Here is a 23,597-nt window from a genome sequence, read left to right on the forward strand (position 1 = left end):
AGTAGTTGGTTGGTTGCCATAGTAAATGCATTCATCTTTCTTTTTTTTGGGAAGTCATACAAATAAGACAGGGTAATAAAAAATATGATTGCAAAAAAGAAACAGAAGGGCAGCATATAATAGGGGTATTAAAAAAATAATATTTAATGATATATATTTCTAGGACTATAAGGAGGCGCGGATTTTTTAAAGAATATTTTTAAGGGCTTTAAGAGTACCAGATTGTGTAAAGAGTATTTTTTCGGGACTATAAGGAGGCGTGGGTTGTGTAAAGATTTTTTAAGGACTAATTATGGAATGGATTTTTAAGGAATATTCTTTCAAGCATTAGTTATGGCGTGGATTTTTTAAAGACACACTTTTCAAGAACTATTACAGGCGTGGATTTTTTACAGAATATTTTTTAAAGCACTATAAGAGGAGTGGTTTTTTTAAGGACATTATTTTCAAAGACTATTGAAGGCGAGGATTTTTTAAAGACATTATTTTCAAGCACTTTAATAGGCGTGGATTTTTTAAGGACATTATTTTCAAAGACTATTCAAGGCGAGGATTTTTTAAGGACATTATTTTCAAGCACTTTAAGAGGCATGGATTTTTTAATGACATTATTTTCAAAGACTATTGAAGGCGTGGATTTTTTAATGACATTATTTTCAAAGACTATTGAAGGCGTGGATTTTTTAATGACATTATTTTCAGAGACTACTGAAGGCGTGGATTTTTTAATGACATTATTTTCAAAGACTTTTGAAGGCGTGGATTTTTTAATGACATTATTTTCAAAGACTATTGAAGGCGTGGATTTTTTAATGACATTATTTTCAGAGACTATTGAAGGCGTGGATATTTTAAGGACATTAGATTTATTTCAGGGTATCATTATTCAGGGTCTATCGGGGGTGTGGTTTTATTAAAAATATTTATTTCAGGGTCTACCAGAGGCGTGATTTTATTAAAAATATTTATTTCAGGGTCTACCAGAGGCGTGTTTTATTAAAAATATTTATTTCAGGGTCTTTAAAAAATCCACGCCTATAGATGGCTGTGATAATTTTTGAGAAAATTTTCTTTAAAAAATCCACGCCTATGGATGGCTGTAAAAAATTTTGAGAAAATTTTCTTTAAAAAATTCACCACTGTTCCGGATCTATTAGAGGCGTCTACAAGAGACGGAAAATTTAATATGAATTATTTTTCTAAATACTACGAAAGGAGGGGAATTTTTAACGACTATTTTTTTATGAACTATAGAACGATTGAAATTTTAACAAATATTTTTATGAACTATAAAATTATTATTTTTAGAAATTTCGAATTATTTTGTTAGGGATTATTGTTGGCGTGGTTAATAACCCTTTCTAAGATAGTAAAAGTTTTGATTGTCAAATATAAAATATGGAAGCCAAGATTTATGTCATAAAATATTGTTAAAAATAATAGTACAGGAAAAAATTTTGAAAAAAGAAAAACAAATGTCAACTTACCGAACCCTTACGTCCTGGAAAACTAAAAAATACATCAGGACCATTACGATGTGGCATTTGTCTTAAAACATTTAACAGTTTTGCCGAATGGCGTGGCCATTTGCCATTTACTGCTTTCATGGTACCGAACAGCAGTTTCAGCTCCTTGACGGTAATACTGTAGCTGGCTAAGACACCCAGCATTTCGATAAGAAGATCTGTAATGAGAAAAAAGAAAAAAGAAAAAAAAAACATTACATATAGATAAATTAAATATGTATAAAAACGGTAAGGGTAATGATGATAATTTTTAGCGGTTAATGAAAAATAAACACAAAATATAATTAAAAGGAAATCTGTTATAAAAAACATAGCGAGAAGGGAGAAGAGATGAACTGAGCTGAAGCAAAAATAGAGACTATGTAAACACTATAATTTATTGTTTTTAATTAATTACACACAACTTTCACAAAGCCTAAAAGTAGGCTTTTGACTAGAGTACTGCTGCTGCCAGAGAGCAACTGTTTACTCAAGGCGCAATGTTTGTTTATTTAAGAAGAAATGGTTTTTGTTAATTATATGAAATACTTTTCTGTTAAGGTTTTCCAACATTCAAAGGGAAAATTTATAAAAGGGAAATACAAATATATTTGAAGTGGGATGAACTAAAAAAATACACAAATAGTAATTATACTTTTTATTTTGGAAAACAGTTTATTTGGTTTATATTATCTGAAATGGGCTGTCAGATTAGACAGCAGTCGTATGAAGTCATAGAGTATGGAGTGTAGAGTCTGGGGTATATAAAAGGGCCAGAGGAATGGTTGATTTTGGCTAAAAGTAATTAAACAGTGAACCTGCATATAGTTATATTAATTCGAAGTTTTCTAACATCCTCCTAACCACTGAATTCTGGTAACCGGAAGTTTTTTTTCTAGCATTCAGAGTTTGGATCACAAGAACACCATATTTTTCAGAAAAAAAAACACATAACCTTTTCCACACATCCACCTTCATTCATCTGTAGAAAATTTTGTGTTCTTATTATGCACAGCTTATAACACCTTCAAACACACCAGCTAATTAACCTTTAGATTTCTTGAAGCGTAGCGCAGTTGGCACAACACAGATGAAGATAAAAAAACTCAACGCAGAGAAACAAATTCACACGAAAATAATTCCCACATCAAGGATACTGGCGGGTGTCTTTTGTCTTCATTACAAAGGCGGCGACGAGTCGGTTGGGGAATAAAAAAAAATATGTGCGATTCAAAGTCTAACATATACACTCACACTCCCACACATTTTGTAAATGAGCGAAGTATTAGTATGCTTACGACGGTGCTCATTCATCTGTCATATATATCCTTGTGCTGATTGTATGCTCATTAGGTTTTTATTAATTGTGCACGTGTTGACTGGCATAATGAACTCACTCATACGCGCATACTGATATACACACATAGAGAAGTATGAAGTCAGTCAGCCACGCAAACGGAAGTTATGTTGGTTGCATGCATGATACTTAGAACTATTTATTTTGCAGCTCTTCTGAATTCGTCCTTGTGTTACTACTCGAAAATTTATGTTTCACTTGAATGACTAATTTGCAAGATGATATTCTGTGGAATTAATAAATCGTAGAAATATGAGAAATATATTTAGTTGAAAAGGATAATGAAGTGATAATTCGATGCTGGAGCGAAATTATCATCATAAATTAAAAAAAAACACACACAAACAAAAATGAACAGTTGCTTTGGATAACAGATATGTACCTTGAAATGCAATCAACTATAGGTAGATTTATATAATATTAGGAAGATTTATAGAGAAAATATGGGTAAATATGTTATTCCAAGCTCCATAATGGCACTGTGATTTATATAAGTCTATGGAGGATATTATTTCAAGAGTGGAATTTTCCAAAATCCATCCCAGCAAATAATGTTAATTTTTACCACATTATTTGAATCGTATATCACAAAAAGGGGGGATTTTTATGTCCCAATATGAGATGGAATGTATTTAAAATTAAAATACATTCCATTAAAATTCAGTACATATCGCTCATTTGCTACAAAACAGGCATAACTCAAAAAAAAAACCGATTTTGCTGAAAATGCGTTTTAAGTTTTCAATTTACTCACACTTTATATGGGACAGAGGAACTTCTACAGCTTCTCAATTAGAGCGTGAAAGAGATATTCATATGAATTTTTTACACAACATGAGGTCTATTATAGCGAACAATCGTGCATCGTTAACTCGAAAATCACGTTTTTTGAGTTATGCCTCTCTTGCAGCAAATTATCGATATATTCTTAATCGGAACGAAATTTATTTGAGATCTGTAAGATAAAGCTCCCAATATTTAAAAAGAGCATTTTGACTTCCCTCTAAAATTAACAAAATGGTGACCTTTGAAAAAATATTTGTGGAAAATCGCCGATTTTTTACCAAAAACCAAGTTAAAAAATAAGGAAGATCTTCACCGATTGGCTTTATCCTAGTTCATACGATAGCTATACACTCACAGAGAAATGTGTAAAAATTTGAAATCGATTGGGTTTTTAGTTTTTGAGTTATCGTGCCCGCCATTCACAAAAAATGTTTAGAGAAAAACGCGTTTCAAGTTTGAGAAGCCCTTCAGCCGTAACCTGGTACTGACACAATAAATCGGCTATATCTTCAAGAGTTCTTGAGATTTTCACTTGAAATTTTGTAGGGACATTTATTAATTAGTGTAGATTCGAATTATATCAACAAAATTTTTGACCCCGAGAATGGGGGGCCCCATTTAAATTTAGCACATACATTGCTACTACCCCTAGGGTATTTTGTATTGAAAAGAGGTATAAATAGATTCAGGATTTGGATATGGCGACCATATAACTGAAATGTATATATTCGGAGTTTTTGAAGTTTTCAGCCGCACTTGCCAAAAGTCGAAATGAAATTGATTTCTTATTTCGGGCTTTTGGAGGTTAATACGCATCTGGGCAGAAAATAATCAATATAGATTTATATTTTGACTTATCGAAACGCAAAAATACAGAAATATTTTGCCAGGATTTAGCAGCACATTCCAACCGAAATTATCAGAGAGAGATAAACTTCTGTTTAAAGAAAGGTTCTGTTTATTTTCGATATTTTGACATTTTGGTACTCACAGCGTGAGTAGCACGTTTTCCGAAAAATGTTCGGTATAACCTACATATAAAGGTCCTGACACTCCACATTCAAGGTGAATAACCAATTTTATATCAATATAGGTGCACCTATTAAAATATCCTATTATACAAAGTTTGCGGTTAAAATTTAGAACTGGGAGGATCCAAGCCAACCTGATTATCTGGAATTTGGCATTTCATTATTTTTGTGGTGTAAACAACCTACTACAATTACATAGTTCCCTACAGATGTAAGAAATTTTGAAATTCATCGATGGTGGAGTGTATAATGAAAACGCAAATATTTATCATCAAGTGTCGAAGTACCTTTTTCCTTCCGATTCAGTCACCTAGAAAACATAGTTTTAAATGACCCAACAATACGAAGCGATTTAAAAAATTTGGACTGTATACATACATTGGTACTGTAAACTCTTAGAGGATATATAGATCTTTAAACAATGTATCCTCCCAAATGATTTCTTTGTCTTCTATAAGAACTTAACACTAGATTGCCGAAGGCGGTCATATTAAAATATTAATATTAAATAATCAAACTACTTCTATTATTGTATAAAGTAAATTTCTTATATGACCAGATCAGTACAACAACATCGACAACCGTTTGCTACTCTAGAAACACAAACGAACACACAAATCGGGGAAAAAATTATATTTCCAGTCGATTTCACTCTTAGCGTAAACACTTACTCTTTTTCGAACATTTTGTCCGCGCTCTTATTTTTCAAAAGGGGAAACTCGAGAGCTCTACCACCGAAAACAAATAATAACAACGTTTTGTGCGATTGTAAATAATGTAAAAAATATTAAAAAATAACTTTAAAAAATTTTCTTTACACAATAAAAATTCTTTAAGAATGAGGTCATTTTGACCGATTTTAGACAATATAGGTATATACAAAATTCCAGTGTTTCTAGTGTTAAGGCCTTCTTTAGCCACAAAACATTTGGATCTAATGTAAAACATTGCGCTCTTCCCTATGACCACTTGACCTTCTGTAAGACCTCTTGATATTCTCTAGCACATTTTTAATAAGAACTTTAGGTCCTCTGTATGACCTTTCTGTAGTCTTCAATACCTCTTGCACATCTGTAAGCGACACATAGCGACATTTCGGATTTTTATAGGAGCTCTGTGTCGTATTTTATATATATAAAACCTATTGGAGCTATTAGCCCCTTTTATCTTCTATAAGGCCTTTTTATCTCCTATAAGTTAATTTGTGACTGCTGGACTGGACTAAAATTATTTTATAAATCTAATTGGTCCTATTTTTAATCACTTGCTCTGCTTGTTAGTTTGCAACACCAACATTAAAATTCACTTCTTTCATTTATTTAAAATTTTCATTATTTTAAGAGAAAGCGTAAGGGAACTTCAAGGCTTATTCAAAACAAAATAATTACAGAAATTCACATATAAATGTGTTGCCAAATAAACATAATCCATAAAAATACATTTCTTTTAATTTTTTAAAAATCTTTGTTTACACTAAATTATTGCATATCTTTAAGACGTTCATATATAATACATACACTTTAATATACGTTTTTGGTTTGGAGGTACTTAGGATAATATGCAACATTTCATGGTTTTTTATTTCCTGCAATGCATCATTGTAATGAAACAAAGTGGTGATGGTGGTGGTAAAAGGAATACAACGGCATCTCCTTTGGTTTTGTGTTCACTTCGTGACAGGTAAAAGTAATAAAGCCAAAATGTTCATAACACCACACACATCACTTATACAAAATGAAGTGCCGTAGTTCTCATTTTTTGCCATGTGTTGTATATGTCTCCAAATGACTTAGTGTCACTGGAGAACAAAACCCAACACCAAGCCAAACGAAAGCACAAAAGAAAATTACACTTACATTAACTTGTAGCGTCGTGGTATTTATTTTTTTTTACATGAGCATTATTTTTGTGCGAAAAAATACTTCCTAGTTTGTTTGCGCATAAGACTGTCACACCACATGTCACGGTGAGTCTGTGTTTCGGTACTTATGACAATTTTTTTTTTTTTTGAAAAAATATACATAAGTGAACACGAAAGTTGAGCACAAAGTCATCAGTGCAATTGGAAAGCTAAGTCGGTATTCAACCTTATAAAGGAGCAGACGTAGCAACAGAAAAAAAGTTTTGAAGTGGATATGTGTACGAAAAATGGCAAACAGCTTACATACATGTTTATTTTTAGTTTTGTAAGTTTATGGCTGGTTGCCCAATTTACAAAATTGACTCTCACGCCAGAAGTATGGGAAAAGTAGCTCAAGGAATACACAATGTGAATATGGAATTTAAGGATATGAATACCAGTGAAGACTGTACTGTGTGCAGCTAATGGGAGAAAAATAAATGAAAAAACACGAAAAAATATTCATGTACCTAAAAGTAATCCTTGGTAACAATATGTATGCTTGGAAGGACTTAAGTTTAATTTCCAAAAAAAAAACACAACATTTTTAAAGTAATCATTTTATTTCTCTAAAAATCTCAATCATACTCATATTCCCTTTTTGCAGTCTAAGCAGATTTTTTCAGTTTAGCAAAGGAAGTACAAATAGAAATTGTTGAAGTTGCAAAACAATAACATTGCAATAATACGTGAATCCTTGTCAATGTCCTTCTATTATCATTCTGCTCTCGAAGCGTCTGATGACATCCACATGTAGTAAGTTGAACTTTTATAGGGATTTTTTTTGTCTCTATATGCGAAGTATATTTGTTTTAATGTGACTAAGGCAAAAAAGGTCAAATAGTTTTCCAAATGCTTATCGAGACATTCACATTGCAGCATTTATCCGATTGCATCCTGCCATCCCCAACGATGTCTGCGAAATCACACATATTCGTTCAAAATGTTGGCATAATGTGCCAACCCCAGTTGATTAGGGAGGTCGGTTTGCCATATGTCAATATACACAAAATATACATGTGTGTCTAAAGGAAACAATGTTGCCACCTCAGAAGAAAATATGTAAACCAAGAAAAAATCGGAAGCACTACCTATTATCAGTCTAAGAAAATGCCTTCATGAATTATGATTTTCTGTTGCGACTTAGAAGATTCTATTCTAAAATTTGCCGTCAAGAAAAAAATCACAATGACCATCAATTGTTAGAAAAAAATAAACAAATCCTAGAAGTAACTACAATAAAAATACAATCCGTAGAACATTCGCGAACTTATACTACAAGATCGTTCTTTGTAGAAGAAGCACTTCGAAGGAAATGTTGATCAATGTCTACGAAAAACTGGTCATTTGGCAACTTAATCTTGAACGGTGATTAACGTAGGACGTTAGAGTAATACGTCACAATTTCTTTTCGTGAAGTTTTCAGCGATGTCGCAATTATTCTACAAGACTTACATTTCCTATCATGAGTTCTGCAAAACCTCCAGCACCTTTTTGAGCCCATCGCATCTTTTATTAGACATCCAAGAATTCTATTAGACAAATCTTCTGACCATTTCGCTTCCAGCCAACCTCTAAGAGTGTTTAATACCTTTTGTTCATCTGTAAGATCTTTGGTCTTTTCTAACACCACTAGTCATCTTAGATTAATGACCTTCTATAAAACATGTGGTCCGTCAGAAGACCTATTACTTTTATATAGGACCCCTCGTATTCTATATGGCTCATCAGTAATCTATAATACCTCTTGTTTCCTTGGACTTCTATTAGATCTGTACTCTTTTGTGTGCCTAGTGGTCCCATATAAGATCTCTTGCCCTTCCGAATAGCTCTTGTCGCTCTATGGGACCACTTGTCTTCTATATGACCTCTGGTCTCCTATTAGACCTTTGGTCTCTTATAAGTTATCTGGTTTTACATGCTCATCTATAAAACTTTTATAAGAACGGGGGTCCGACAAAATGCCTCTGCTCTTCTACATGACACATGGTGTAATATAGTACCTCTGGTCCCTCATCAGACTTCTGGTCATCTATAAGACCTCTTGTTTTCTATAGGTCATCTCTTGGCCTTATGAAAGACATCTTCTATTACACCTTTGATCTCTCGTAATATCCCTTGTCAGCTGTAAAACCTCTGGTTTTTTATCAGATCTCTGACCTTCTAAAGGTACATGTTTTTCAATAAGGCCTACGATCTTCTATTAAACCTCTGGTCTTCTATTAGATATCAGGTCATCTATTAAAGGTTTGGACTTTGACTTTCAGTCTTCAATAAGACCTCTTTGCTTTATGTAGGACCTCTGGAGGTATTGCATTTGACCTCTGATCCTTCATTAGACTTCTGGTCATCTATAAGGTCACTTGTTCTCTGGCCTTACGAAAGTAGCCTTGGATAAGACCTGTCGTCTTTTATATGTGTGGCTAGACTCCTTTAAGAACTGTTGTCCTTCAGAAGGTCTCTAGGCGGTTTATGAGACCTGTGGTCTCCTATTAGACGTTCAGTCTCTCATAAGATTTCTTGGTATCTATAAGACGTCTGGTCTTCCATCAGATTTCTGGTATTTTAAAATACTTTTGATTATCTATAATATCTCTTGACTTTGAAAATACTTCTGACCGAAAAGACCTCTGATCTTTGATAAGGCTTTTGGTGTTCTGTAAGTCCTCTGGACTTCTATACGATTTCTGGTCTTATACAAAACCTCTGGTCTTCTAGGAAACCTCTGTTTTTTATAGGGCCTCTGGGTTTTTATAAGACCTAAGGTCATCAAAAAGATATATTGGTCTTCTATAAGACTAACATAAGACCTCTGGTCTTTTATAAGACCTCTGTTCTTGATGAAAAAGGCACTAATATTGAAAGATCTATTATACACATTCAGACCTATACTCACTGCGACACAGAACTTCTTCGACCTCAGACCCATATTGATCAATTTCTGTCTATTACCATCTGAGAACTCGAAATGCTACATCACAGTCATTTCAGTTGTCAAATTTGGTTAAGACATTAAATATAGGTAAATCCGGTCTGATGTTTTATAAGAGGGACTACACATAAGCATTGATTTATAGCAATTACTTGCTACATGCTACCGAAAAGGCATTATATCAACTTCGAACATAAATTGTCATATCTCCGACACTAAGGATGAAAATTGCTACTAGGACCACCAAACCTCCCTAAAAAGGGAGACGACTACGTGGGGGATACCATCGTCCTACATTGTAAATTTTCTGTCAGGGAAATGCGTCTTTGATGTACTCAGAACTCGAAATGCAAAATTATCTCTCTTTAAAAAAGTCGCTTAGATCATTAATAATACAGACACTTCCAAATTACAACCTGAAAAAAATTGGCTAGGATCCTTACAATACCTAAAATCGGTTGGGACGCGGTCTAACAAGGAAATGTTTTGCCGCGAAAACTGAATTAGAAATTAGAAAAAGTAAGGTTGGAAAATGCGGCAAAGATTTTCAGAATATCGAGAATTGGGAGGAATCATTATATTGAGGCTATGTCTAAACCCGTTTCAACATAAAAATTGTTCGGCCGGTATGAGTTATCCTCTGGAAACCCCATGTGACAAATTACATCCACTTCTATTGACAATAGCAGTTAGGACCTTTAATAAACCTATCAAGTGGCGGTAAATTGAAAATATCGGTAATTCGAAATTTCTGGTAATTCGGTTGAAAACGGAGGATAGGATCGTAAAATACCTCAAATATTGTCAGAAGTACAAGTTCATGTTATGTGCGAAAATTATATCGGTAGATAATTAAAGATAGGACCCACAATAAATCTATAAATATGACTTCTATGGGTTAAAACCCAAAATTATCAGCGATATTACACATAATAATAACTTCCATAATTCTTCGACTGTCTTTCCCATAACTAATTTTAGGAATTATTTTCAAAACGGTAACCCTCATTTTCCTCAATATACTTCTCATTTTTGTTTTATTCTCATCCGACATGTCATTCTCTTTCAATATTAAATGGCGAACACCGAACTGACTCACTAACTCACTTGTCCTGCTGCCCATTCTGCTGCTGGTGCTGCAATTCTCAAGCTTGTCAATGATGTTTACATTGCATTGCACACTTTATTGGAGAGTAAACATAATATTTAAGTCACGTTCTATTTAAAATTGTCAATAAAGCAATTACATGTATGCATTGTGGCATTTCGAATGTGTATTTATGTTTTTAGAAGCTGTCAATGCTATAGAATATTAAATAGAATGTGTGTGAGTGGATGAAGAGAAAAAAAAAAAAAAAACAAAAAATATGAAAACGAAATCAATGAGAAATTGAATAAAACCATTAGGTCGAAAAATTTAGGACACACATTTTTTAGGAGTATACTTTTAGGGGTGTTTAACAAATTTGAAAGAATATATTTTACGGTATTTAGATTTAACAAAATTTACAATATTTCGGGGGTATTTTAGGAGACGAATTTGACACTGAAAGGAAATAAATTTATAGAAAAATATATAAAACAACAATACATGAAATCAAAAATTCTCCACCATTAGGTGGACAAATTTAAAACACCATTATTGAAGTATATTTTTAGGGTTCTGTGCAATATTTCGAGGAGTATATTTTGCGGGATTTTTATATTTTTAGATAACTTACAATATTTGGATGACATTACGATAGAAGATTAATTTGAAACTGCAAATTTTCTCACGTAAAAAACAATTTCGAATTGCAAAAAAGTTTTCTTTTTTATGAACATACATTTTTTATGAATTAAATTCTCATTCAAACAAATTAAATTTAAATATAGAAAACATAACAAAATGAGCATGTATATATCCTCGGTTTCTCTTGTGGTCCTTATTTGCCCTCCCATCGCCAATGTCAAGTCAAAGTTATTGCCACTAAACTTCCCCAGAATATTTCCAAAAAAAGACACACAAACATCCTAGCAACTGTCCAATTACATCTTAAGATTTACGTTTGACACACGATAGCATGTTTCACTTGTGACTAATGTTCATTTTGGCTGTCAGTCGCTCTGTCTGCCAGACTAACTGTCTATGACTTATGTTGTTGCCTCGTATGACGATTTTTGTATGTGGAAACGTTTTTTGGGGACATGTGGAAACACAACCGTTAAATACTCTTTGACTGACTGTTTGCACACCATGTAAACGTGATACTTGCCAAACTTCTAGATAAAGAAACAAAAAAAGGAAGAAGAAAAAAGGACGATGATGATGCTGCACATATCGTGTAAAGAAAACAGAAAATTATTGCCAGAGCCATGACACTTAAACTCAATTTCAGTTACAATAAACTTGGAATTGTCAATTCACGCAAAAACTATTATAACTTTGGTAATAGATTACCGGATGACGATAAATTTTGAAGTTGGAGGGAAGTTGATAGGAAAACCTTTAAATTGTGGTACCTTGAGGGGAATGGGGAGGCCAAAGATTAATGACTTCTCTTAGAACTTAGATATGTGTATAGTGGTAATTAAAGTTGGTGTAGATAACAACTCTGAAGTTGGGGTTCAATGTAGTCAGAAATTATATATCAAGGGGAACGGAATCTAAGTGTCGAGGTCGAAAAATGTTGCTGACCGTTTGTGTTCATTTCTTAAAGTCTTAAGAAATAGATTAAATATAATCGGAGGCTCATTTCACAATTTGAGGCGAAGTTACGAGAAAGAATGATATACATAAGACCTTTAAATTTTCGAAAATATCGTTTTCTTGATTTGGTTGTTTATAAAATATCTGATCTGCTTCAAAATCCTTGGGCTTCTATAAGACCTTTTGTCTACAATACCTCTTCAATACCTCTTTTCTGCAAGACGCCTGGTTTTCTAAAAGACATCTGGACTTCAATATGAACTCTTGTCTTCTAAAAGACCATAGATCTTCTATAAGGCATCAGGACTTGCTTTATGACCTCTTGTCATATATAAGGCATATGATTTTCTGTAAGACCTCTGGATTTGACGAAATATGAACCATGCTCATACTCTTATGCCATGTTCTGACGGGCATCCGAACAACGTAGTTCGCTCTCAGAATTACGTACATGAATTAATCCGTTCATACAACACTATTCATAATTCATATCATCAGAGTTTTTTATTTCAAACTTTTTGTTTCTTGTTTTACACCAAAAATGTAACATATTTTAGTGAATTACATAGGGATCTAAATAAAAAAAATAATTCTCTTTCTCCTGACTATAGTATGAACCCATATCTATTTACTTTTCATTCATGTTTTCCATTTTTTCTGAAAATGTTGTTGTTTTTAATACATTTTTATATTTTCTCAATTCAAATGTCACATACTGTCACAAATAAAAATTTGGAGAATTTTTTGTTTGAGTTGCCCCACATTTGTTTCTTGTTTTGTACGCTAATTAGAACCAAGGGAAAAGAAATGCATATTGCATTATGTAGAAAACAAAATTTACATCCTGCTGCATATATAAAAACTATACAATTTTTTACTTTTCATTCATGATTTTCAATTTTACTGAAAAAGTTTGAAAATTTCATAAATATTTTCAAACTGTCAAAATTAATTTATTTTCGATAAATACTCTCAATTGTTAGGGTTGGGACAAATTTATTGGTTATTCAGAGAGTGATTCGAATTGAACAACGTACAAAAGCCGGTGTTCACTCAGACAATTTTGTATGGGGAACTAAGTAATTCCTTCATAATTAAGGGTCGAACAACGAATGAGAGAGCGAACAACGCTCGTCTGTACATGGCATTAGCCATACCGTGGAAAATGGTACTCCGCCCAAAATAATTAACCTATAGCAATTATTTTCTACCAAGAGGATCACTACCGATGAAAATTGCGGCTGCCACCATAAAAACTCTTAAAAATAGGATATCAGAATCTTTTTAAACTATGGATTCCATTTTCGAAACGCTATGCTCCATCTTCATGTAATGTAATGTTTGTAAAAAATATTACAATGTTAAATAATTGGATCTAAATGGACAAGTTATTTGCCTAATATGAGTCTAACACAGCTACAAAATTTGACTCATTGAGCGGAGTAGAACTATGATGTCAATATCCATATGAATTTGGATGTTCCCTTCTAACAATATACGACTAATAAACTCTTCAAATAGTTGACCATTTGCCGGACTTGGCCTAGGTTTGAAAAATTTATTACGACGAGGAAGGATTGAATCCAGCTGCAGATAATTTTTTGTTCTTCGTTAGCACATTGTATCGTATCAAAGGTACTTTGATACAATCGAGGATCTGTGGCATAATATAAACCAATATTGACATCCTTTTTGTCAGAAGGTCTGTTAGTCTCTGAGAACTCTAAATGGAAAATTACAGCTACTTCGGTACATGGACCTATAATGAAAATATTCCCCGAGGATGCTATATTTTTTTATGAAACCAAAGTGCAGACACTTTTCAGAAAATTTAAATAGGGCCTCATAGATACCCTGGATTACTCAATGACCTAGGGATCTTTGAGGCACATTGTATTGAAGTAACATAAATTAGGAGGGACCTGGGGAATAAAATACACCCATATTGACTTAACTTTTGCCAAAAGGTCTGTTAGCTCCTACGAACCCTAAATGGAAATTAGAGCTATTTCGGTCGCAATTACAGGTACATTGACTTATAATTAAAAAAATATCCGAGGATGCTATTTTTCCTTAGAACCCAAATTACAGCCACTTTTTTAGAAAATCTGAATAAGGTCATTATTTGGTTAAAAGGTCGCTTCAACTTTGGTCAAGGAAACATTTTGCGCCAAAAGTTTTTTTATCCACTCATTGACAATTTATAGGAAATTCGGTTAAAATTAAGGCATCGATCTGTAAGAAAAGTAAAATTGTGGCGCATCATTGATGTGGGGCTACCATCAAACATAGGCCTGTAGCATAGATTTTCAGTTAAGGGGTCGTCTTTGATCCATTTAGAACCTTCCGACTTTTTCTGCCAGATTTTTTTTTTCAGAGAAACACCAATTTCAAATTACAAAAATACCGCTATGTTAAAAATCTGGACCAATATAGACATTCTTCGGTCTAGAGGTATGCTATCCTCTATGAATCTTCGGTTGACAATTGCAGCTAGGTCCTTAAAAACCTATAATAGAAGTTACGTGGATGACACTGCATGGAGAGTGTTACAAAACATGTTTCGATATCGGCAATGTTCTGCCAGGACGTTTTTTATCCTCTGGGAACCCCAAGTTTACGGACACTTCGCTGAATTATTGCGGCTAGGATCTTCAGAGAAAAAAAAAACTATAAACAAGACATGGGGCTATACTAAAACATATCCTTTTATTCAGAATTATCTGAATATTAGTCTACAGCTTCTTGGAGAGATAAAAGGGACTAGGATGGCAGTAACTACGGAGGACACCCACACATGGGCAGTTAAATGTTCATTCAAAGAGCATTTTACCTTCAGGGAATCGGAAATATGAAATTACAGTCACATCGATAGGGAAATATAGTTAATGCCTTAAAAATCTTAAAACAGTGTGGGGCTTTTATATAGGAGGTATGTAAAAATATGAACTAATATTGTCATTTTCCTGTAAGGAAGTCAATTATCCGGTACAATCCTCAAATGCCATAATTTAAATCACTTCGTCTAGGATGCTTCAGAACTCGAAGTGTCAATTCATGGTGTCGGCCTAATTAAAAAAAAAAAATAGATCTGTGTTAGTAGTCTACGTCCAAAACATACCTAATACGCTGATATGTCGAATTAGACCCACATCTTTTAAAAATAAAGCTAAAATCTTCAGAATACTAATAATGGAAGGATAGCTCGAGGTAGTATGACATAATAGTAAGAGACGTGCCTTATACAGTCAACAGTATACACATTCTGCTCTGATAGATAATATTAATACGGTCGGAACATATTAGAACATACGTGGCTAGTGGCGACCAATTTCGCCGGTCCCTTGACCTTGTCTTTATACAGTATTATCGATAGTATATATTTCACTCGTTGTATATTTCCAGATGCTGCAAGTACAACGAAAAATGAACATGCCATTCAACTTAGGGTGGACGTATAATACTAAGGAACTAGACCTATAAATCCCCCAGACTACGTCGCTTACACTGAGGTCCCTAGTTTAAACCCATAACCCTTTTCTAAAAATCAATCATAATTTACAATTCTTGCCAAAACACAATAACAAGTAAGTGGCAAATCTACACTCAGGTCATGAACTTTAAACAAATGTCAAATGAGTCACACATACACACACTCACATACACGTGGAAATTCAGCACACCGCAATCATTTACTCTTTTTGTGGGCTCAATGGCTGTGGAGTAGGAACCGCTGGAGCAGCTGTCTGTAGATGTCGATAAGAAGAATATCAACAGTTCAAGACCATCATAGACCATAAAAAGAAGCAAGGATAATTAACTAAAATACGACATGATACAGACATTGCTCCCTACGACCCAATGAAGGCGACATATGAGTACACACACACCCATCCTCTCACATTTAAGTAGGGTCATATAATAAGTGGGCTGGTGGTAATCTATGGAAGGCACATATGGTAATCAAAAGTACATACTGTTCAAGTTATTCCGTATTCAAGCTAGACATCTCTTGTGAAATTGAGTTAGAACCCTAGCCGAACAAGGATAAAGGGAAGATGAAGCAGAGAATTTGAAGAAAGTGTAAGAAGATGTCATGAAAAGTTTATATTAGCTTTTGGCTGTCTTTACTAAATGAAGAAAGATGGGAAAGAATGAAAGGAATTGTTGTTGCACAGGCAGGCAGGCAGATGAGAAGACATTGGCAAGGTGGCAAGACTTGAAAATTGAGCTTTTGACAGTGGGTGAATAGCAGAGAGACGATGTCAGCATGTCATTTAAACCAAGAACGACATAAAAGACAATTAAGCAGGTGGTGCTAAAATCTTGACATCTTCTTGGTCGTCGACAATGTCTTTGTTGTCTTCTAACTTGGTTTGACTTTCTTCAATGCCTTCATCGCCACACACATGTCGTGTGTGGGATGACAAGTAACGAATGTGATGTGTAGTTGTGTGGCAGGTGGTAGAACTTTTACGTATGCTGTCAGTGGGAGAACAATGAGAAAATTAGACTTTTCTTATCTACAGGAAATTAGTAAAATTTTCTTGGGATATAATGGAAATGTGGAAATGAAGTCAAGGGGGAGATGGTTATTAATTAAGTAGGTAGGTTGTAATTACTGTGGGTGGGTTTTATATAACTTTAGATGGAACTGAGACACGCTGCGCAAATATTTGTGATATTCTAGAAAGTTAGGTATTAAAAACAGGTGGCCCGTCCCAATTTACAGGTCACAATTTAGAATGGACTTCGAAAAACCGAACCTCCGCATATGTGGTACTCTTAAGGTTTCAAAGTTGGAGTTCTCAAGGTTAATAGACCTTTGGTTTGAAGAATTTAAAATTCAAGATACCAAAGGATAATATACCTTCTCATAGATTTTTATGACGTAGTCCAACATTTAACCGCTGTGAAGTACCTGTGGACTTATTGAAAATGAAATCCCTTATTTTTCGGGAGAAGACTGTGGTGATAGATTTCTCGTAAAGTATTTATCAAACAATTTCAGATTTATGCCTTGTAGAGGAGTGGATTTTTTTAAATACTTTTGGGGTCTTTATAGAGACGTGAATTTGTTAAAATAATATTTTTGGGGTCCTTACTGAGGTGTGGATTTTATTTAAAAATATTTTCGAGGCCCTTATAGAGACGTGAATTGTTTAAAAAATACTTTTGAGGTCCTTATAGGGGCGTGGAATTTGGTATTTCCGGTCTTCGGAGTAACTAACTTTTAAGGTTCAGTTCAGGAATTTACCATTTCAGATATGTCAAGATTGAAAGGCCTTATTTAACCGCTGTGAAGTACCTGTGGACTTATTGCAGTCTGGCTAGCTAAAAAATTAAATCCCTTATTTTTCGGTAGAAGACTGTGGTGATAGATTTCTCGTAAAGTATCTATCAAACAATTTCAGATTTATGCCTTATAGAGGAGTGGATTTTTTTTTAAAAATACTTTTGAGGTCTTTTTAGAGACGTGAATTTGTTAAACAAATATTTTTGGGTCCTTACTGAGGCGTGGATTTTATTTAAAAATATTTTCGAGGTCCTTATAGAGACGTGAATTGTTTAAAAAATACTTTTGAGGTCCTTATAGGGGCGTGGAATTTGGTATTTCCGGTCTTCGGAGTAACTAACTTTTAAGGTTCAGTTCAGTAATTTACCATTTCAGATATATCGATATTGAAAGGCCTCATTTAATCGCTGTGAAGTACCTGTGGACTTATTGCAGTCTGGCTAACTAAAAAATGAAATCCCTTTATTTTTCGGCAGAAGAATGTGGTGATAGATTTCTCGTAAAATATCTATCAAACAATATCAGATTTATGCCTTATAGAGGAGTGGATTTTTGTTTTAAAATACTTTTGAGGTCTTTATGAAGACGTGAATTTGTTAAATTTTTTTGGGGTCCTTACTGAGGCGTGGATTTTATTTCAAAATATTTTCGATGTCCTTATAGAGACGCGAATTGTTAAAAAAAATACTTTTGAGGTCCTGGTATTTCCGGTTTTCCGAGTAACTAACTTTTAAGGTTCAGTTCAGTAATTTACCATTTCAGATATATCGAGGTTGAATGGGCCTCCTCGTGGGTATACCGCACCATTTTTGGAATTTGTGAAAGTTCTTATCTCATATTCCAACATAAGTAGATTTTATCGGTCATTTAGCGTTGACAGAGGATCAAAGATATACTCGCCTTGAAATATAGGTCGTTTTTTTATTATTTTAAAGGTTGTAGATTTTTCAAAAACGAAGTGTCAGTCATTTGGTATTTCGGGTTCTCACAGAAAAATGTCAATATAGGCTGAATAGCTCCATATAACGGTTCGTAATCTATTTCGATATTATGAAGATCCTACATACACATTTAAAAACGCATCACATACGCATTATAATTTTATTTCCTTAACCTTTCAAGGATTTTTCAGCAATTCTCGATGTATCAGGTGTGTGGTATTTTGATATCCAAGGGTTCCTATAATTTGTCGCCTCTAGTCCACACATTTTTCTACGCTATCATCATAAAGATTCATCTCAATTTGAGTGCTTTCCAAATTATATAATATGAAATTAATTTTACCTAAAAGTATGCAATTAATCCCTTTTCATCATATGCATCCTAAATGTATGCAACATAATAATAGCAATTCTCTTGCCAGGTGTTAATGTTAATTTAACTCCCCACTTTGACACTATGGAAACCAATCGAAATGACCAGGACTATTAATCTTATCACCAGGACCATCATCACCCAGTTCAACCTTACTGACTTTTAATTAAAAGAGAATTTTATCGTCCCGTACCGACTACTGACTGACATAAAATACTAATTAATGTCATAACTTTCTCAGAATCAAGTGAATTGTCTTGAGTATTATTAAATTAGTATTCTTACAAAAATTATACCAAAGGGATAATTGGGATCATATGTAATACTGCAAACGTAACCAAAGGTGGGTGGATGGGGTGGCAGGAGGTGTCTGCAACCATATGCTTGGTAATAAGGTAAATATATATGAGTACATTGAAACAAAAGAAGAAGGAGACAAAGACAAGAGAAAACTGATGATGATGACGCAGGAGACGTAGAAATTATAATTTTACACCCGTTTATTAAAAACAATTAAATTCCATTATCATTGTTCTATGACAGTAGCAGAAAGCCAGGCTGACAGACAAACATCTTGAAATACGCACAGCAGGTATGGTATGTGTATGCGTATTACCTTTCGAAATATCTGACAATCTGTATATCTTGTGCCTTTCTTTTGTCTTTCACAATATCTGTGTGCGTCTGTGCTTTTCTTTAAATGTCATCAGCATATCACCGTCAGCATCATGGTTTCCGTTGTTGTCATCATCGTCATTACCTGCTGGTATCTATTAGCTGTGTGTCTTGCCTTTTATTTGCTTACTCAAATTCTATATAATAGGCCAGTGCGAATGTGTACGACTTTTATGCGACAAAGAAGACATGTGTATATGGGTGTTGCGAGGAGAATCATCAATAGGCAAATTTTATCAAATTACCATCATCTACGCCTATACAACGCTATTTGGTCTGGTAATTACGCAGCGAAATTGTGAAGGTGGAACAGGAGGAGGAGATAGATAATTTTTCAAGGTATATAGAATTATAAACAAAATCCTAGAGAATTATTTTGAGGTACAAAATGTGTTAACATCAAATACAAAGTAGTATAGAAAACAATAGATATAAATGTATATTATTTTGGGTATCCATCTCCGTTGGGCGCCAATTTAACATATGTAATCCAGACAAGCTTGAAGCAGGCATGCTACCAATTTCTAAATGTTAATATCACATGAAATTGACTATCAGACACGTCTGCACAATGTCTGACAAATCTGCCGACATATGTCCGAGTTTACTGGGGAGTACATATGGTATGGTACATTTATATGCCGCTATTTGGGTTTGCATTGAAATTGTGAAGTTGGAACGGGAGTGGGAGGCCAATAATTTTCATCAAACAAAATGCTGGAGAATTCATTTTGAGTTCTAGAATTTGGAATTAACTAAATTTTATGTTTAGCACCAATGACAAAACAGAAATAATTTATGTTATATTAGTGACCAACGTCGGGCGCCAACAACAGACAACAGACATCTCTGTACAATGTCTGGAAAAACTTTGAAACCTGACCGAATTGAATGGGGCTTTGTTTATCTTAGCTCTCCCCCTCTAAATTAAATTTCTGTGTTCTCCACAAAATCAATATCAGACATGAATGCCCAATAACTGAAACCTCATCCAAAATATGTCCAATTTTTCAGAGATTATCTCTTTTACACATACATTGTTAGGTCCTCAAAAGATTATACCGAAAGTTTTGACATATCTCTTATACGAGGACTGACCCAAATTTAGTAATTTTAAAGGTTCTTGTCTCATTTCCCAATCTCTAACTTTCCACTTAAGGTTCTCAGAGGATAAAATACCAAGTGGCAGAAAATTGTCAATATGCTGGTCTTTATTTTGTCAGAGCCTTCAGGTTTTTTGATGGACCCCGATTTCTTGAAGACTCATATTTATTTCTTGAAGATCCGCAGAAGCTCTATAGAAGATCTCTTTTCCTAGAAGCTCATAGAATGCATATTTAAGAGCTTATTTTTCTTGAAGACTCATGGATTGTGTGTTAGTTTCTAGCTCTTAATGAGTCATAGAAGGTCGGATCAAGGTTTAATATTGAATGAAGACTCATAGGACTCATAGACTCTGTTGAAGGACTTGTATTTCTTGAGGTATCATAGAATATCTGTTTGTGTATTTCCTGAAGGCTCATACGGGAGGGCTTATACTGCTTGAAGGCTCATATAAGGTCTGTTGAAAGACTTATTTTTCATAAAGAAGGATTTCAATATCTTCAGGACTAATAGAGCTTTCTGAGAATTTTTATTTTTTGAGGACTCATAAAAGGTTTGTTGAAGGGTTTCTATTTTTAAATATTTATAGAAAATCCATTGAAAGACTTCTATTTCATGAAGACTCATTGAGTTTATTTTCAAGACTTATGAAAGATCTGTTGAAGGACTTATATTTCACGAAGACTCATAGCAGGTTTCATGAAGACTCATTAAAGGTCTGTTAAATAACTTGTATTTGTTGAGGTCTTAAAAAAGATTAGTTTGTTTATCTCATGAAGGCTCATACTGGAGGACTTGTAAAGCTTGAAGAGACATGGGGGCCTGTGAAGGACATATGTTTCATAGAGAAGGATTTCCATATCGTGAGAACTAATAGAACTGTCTGAGGATTTTTATTTCTTCAGGACCCTGAAGGAATTTTATTTACAAATACTTATAGAAGATCCATTGAAGTACTTTTATTTGTTGAAGTCACATATAAATTATTTTCAAGACTTATAAAATATCTGTTGAAGGAGTTATATTCCTGGAAGACTCAGGAGGTCCATAGACCTCCTGACTTCTATTCATGAGGTCTCATTGAAGGTCTGTTGATGTATTTCTATTTCAGAAAGACTTATTAAAGGTTTGTTGAAGGACTTGTATTTCTTGAGGTCTCAAAAAATATCTGTTGGTATATTTCTTGAAGACTCATACTGGAGGTATTATATAGCTTGATGACTCATGGGAGGTCTGTTGAAAAACGTATGTTTCATAAAGAAGGATTTCCACACCTTGAGAACTAATAGAACTGTCTGAGGATTTTTATTTCTTGTGGACTCATAAAAGGTCTGTTGAATAACTTCTATTTTTATAGAAGATCCATTGAGGGACTTCTATTTCCTGAAAACTCATAGATGTTTTTTATCAAGACTTATGGTAGATCTGTTGAAGGACTTATATTCCTGGAAGACTCATAGGAGGTCTGTGGCAGGACTTCTATTTCATGAGGTCTCATTGAAGGTCTGTTGATGTACTTCTATTTCAGAAAGACTTATTAAAGATTCGTTGAAGGACTTGTATTACTTGAGGTCTCAAAAAATATTTGGTTGTGTATTTCTTGATGGCTCATACTGGAGGTATTATATAGCTTAAAGACTCATGGGAGGTCTGTTGAAGGACTTATGTTTCATAAAGAATGATTTCCATACCTTGAGAACTAATAGAACAGTCTGAGGATTTTTATTTCTTGAGGACTCATAAAAGATTTATTGAAGGACTTCAATTTTTATAGAACATCCATTGAAGAACATGTATTTCCTGAAGACTCATAGATGTTTTTTTTATCAAGACTTATGGAAGATCTGTTGAAGAACATATATTTCTGGAGAGTCATAGGATGTCTGTGGAAGGATTTCTTTTACTTGAGGGTTCATTGAAGGTCTGTTGTTGGACTTCTATTTCAGGAAGACCCATTGAAAGACTGTTTAAAGACTTTTATTTCTTGCCGACACATGGGAAGGAATCATAGAAGGCTGGTTAACTTGACTTCTATTTGTTGAATCGACTTAGATCATAGATATTCTTTTAATGTTCTTATATTTCTTGAAGAAGACTCTTTCATAAATAGAAATTTTCGATAATAGAACGTTACTGAGAGGTTATTTAGGTCTTCATTTGGATGCCTTGAGTGACAGGGAGTGAGTGTGCAAAAATAGACGTAAAGTATACAAAATATGTGTCTAATGAGGCATAGCCGCATTTTTCATTCGAAGATGCCATTTTTTTAGGGTAGCCAGAATAGTTAATAATTCATCGAAGACAGTATAAAATGTCTTCGAAAATGTCGATCCACTTTTTGACATAGAACCCGCATTTTAGTCATAATGAGAGTTCTAGGGGCACAAAGTGTTAGGTACCACCGAAGTGGAATTTTGAAGATCCCAAATGCACTTTTATGGAATTAAATTCATTAAGAGCTTTCAAAACTTTACAGAACACCTCGAAGGAAATGTTTAGTATAGGTCTATATTTCTAATAGAATATCACAGCTGAATTTTCCAATTGGTTCCTAAAAGGTCCTAGCGGTATTAGTCAATCGATGTAGATGATGTTTGGTATTTCGGGTTCTGAAAGTACCAGAGAGCAATATGGAGTCATGTTTCGACATAGTCCAACATTTTTGGTAGATTTTCAAAAAAAAAAAAAAAAAAGTTTCAAAACGCTTCATTGGTCTTTTTTTAATTTTCATGCAATTTGTTAATGTTTTTGTTATCCTTTCTATGAATTAAAAAGTTCACCTTGTGGAGGTATGTCAAAGGACATTTTCGAACAAAATTTTGCAATAAATTAAAATATTCACATAATTTATTTATTTAACTTTACCAATTGACCCCGCTAGATATGTCGAACATTCAGCACACATACAAAACAATATTACAATACGAACCCATGAACAATATATTTATACAGCGACCTCAAACAACAATAAAACTTCAGTATGTCTGTATACGAAAAAAAAGAACAAA

General features: G+C 33.9%; 1 protein-coding gene across 1 annotated transcript in view; it reads right to left on the minus strand.

Moving 5' to 3' along the window:
• Positions 1–23,597, minus strand: part of LOC133326235 (neurobeachin) — a 164,869-nt gene that overhangs the window by 108,146 nt on the left and 33,126 nt on the right. The window contains exon 3 of the mRNA XM_061534916.1: positions 1,488–1,684. Coding sequence (XP_061390900.1) covers positions 1,488–1,684 — 197 coding nt within the window. The remainder of the gene's footprint in view (positions 1–1,487; positions 1,685–23,597) is intronic.

Source organism: Musca vetustissima, unplaced genomic scaffold (genome assembly GCF_032173495.1).
Source record: "Musca vetustissima isolate MV318-11 ecotype Yass unplaced genomic scaffold, APGP_CSIRO_Mvet_v1 utg2907, whole genome shotgun sequence".
NCBI classification, from domain to species: domain Eukaryota; kingdom Metazoa; phylum Arthropoda; class Insecta; order Diptera; family Muscidae; genus Musca; species Musca vetustissima.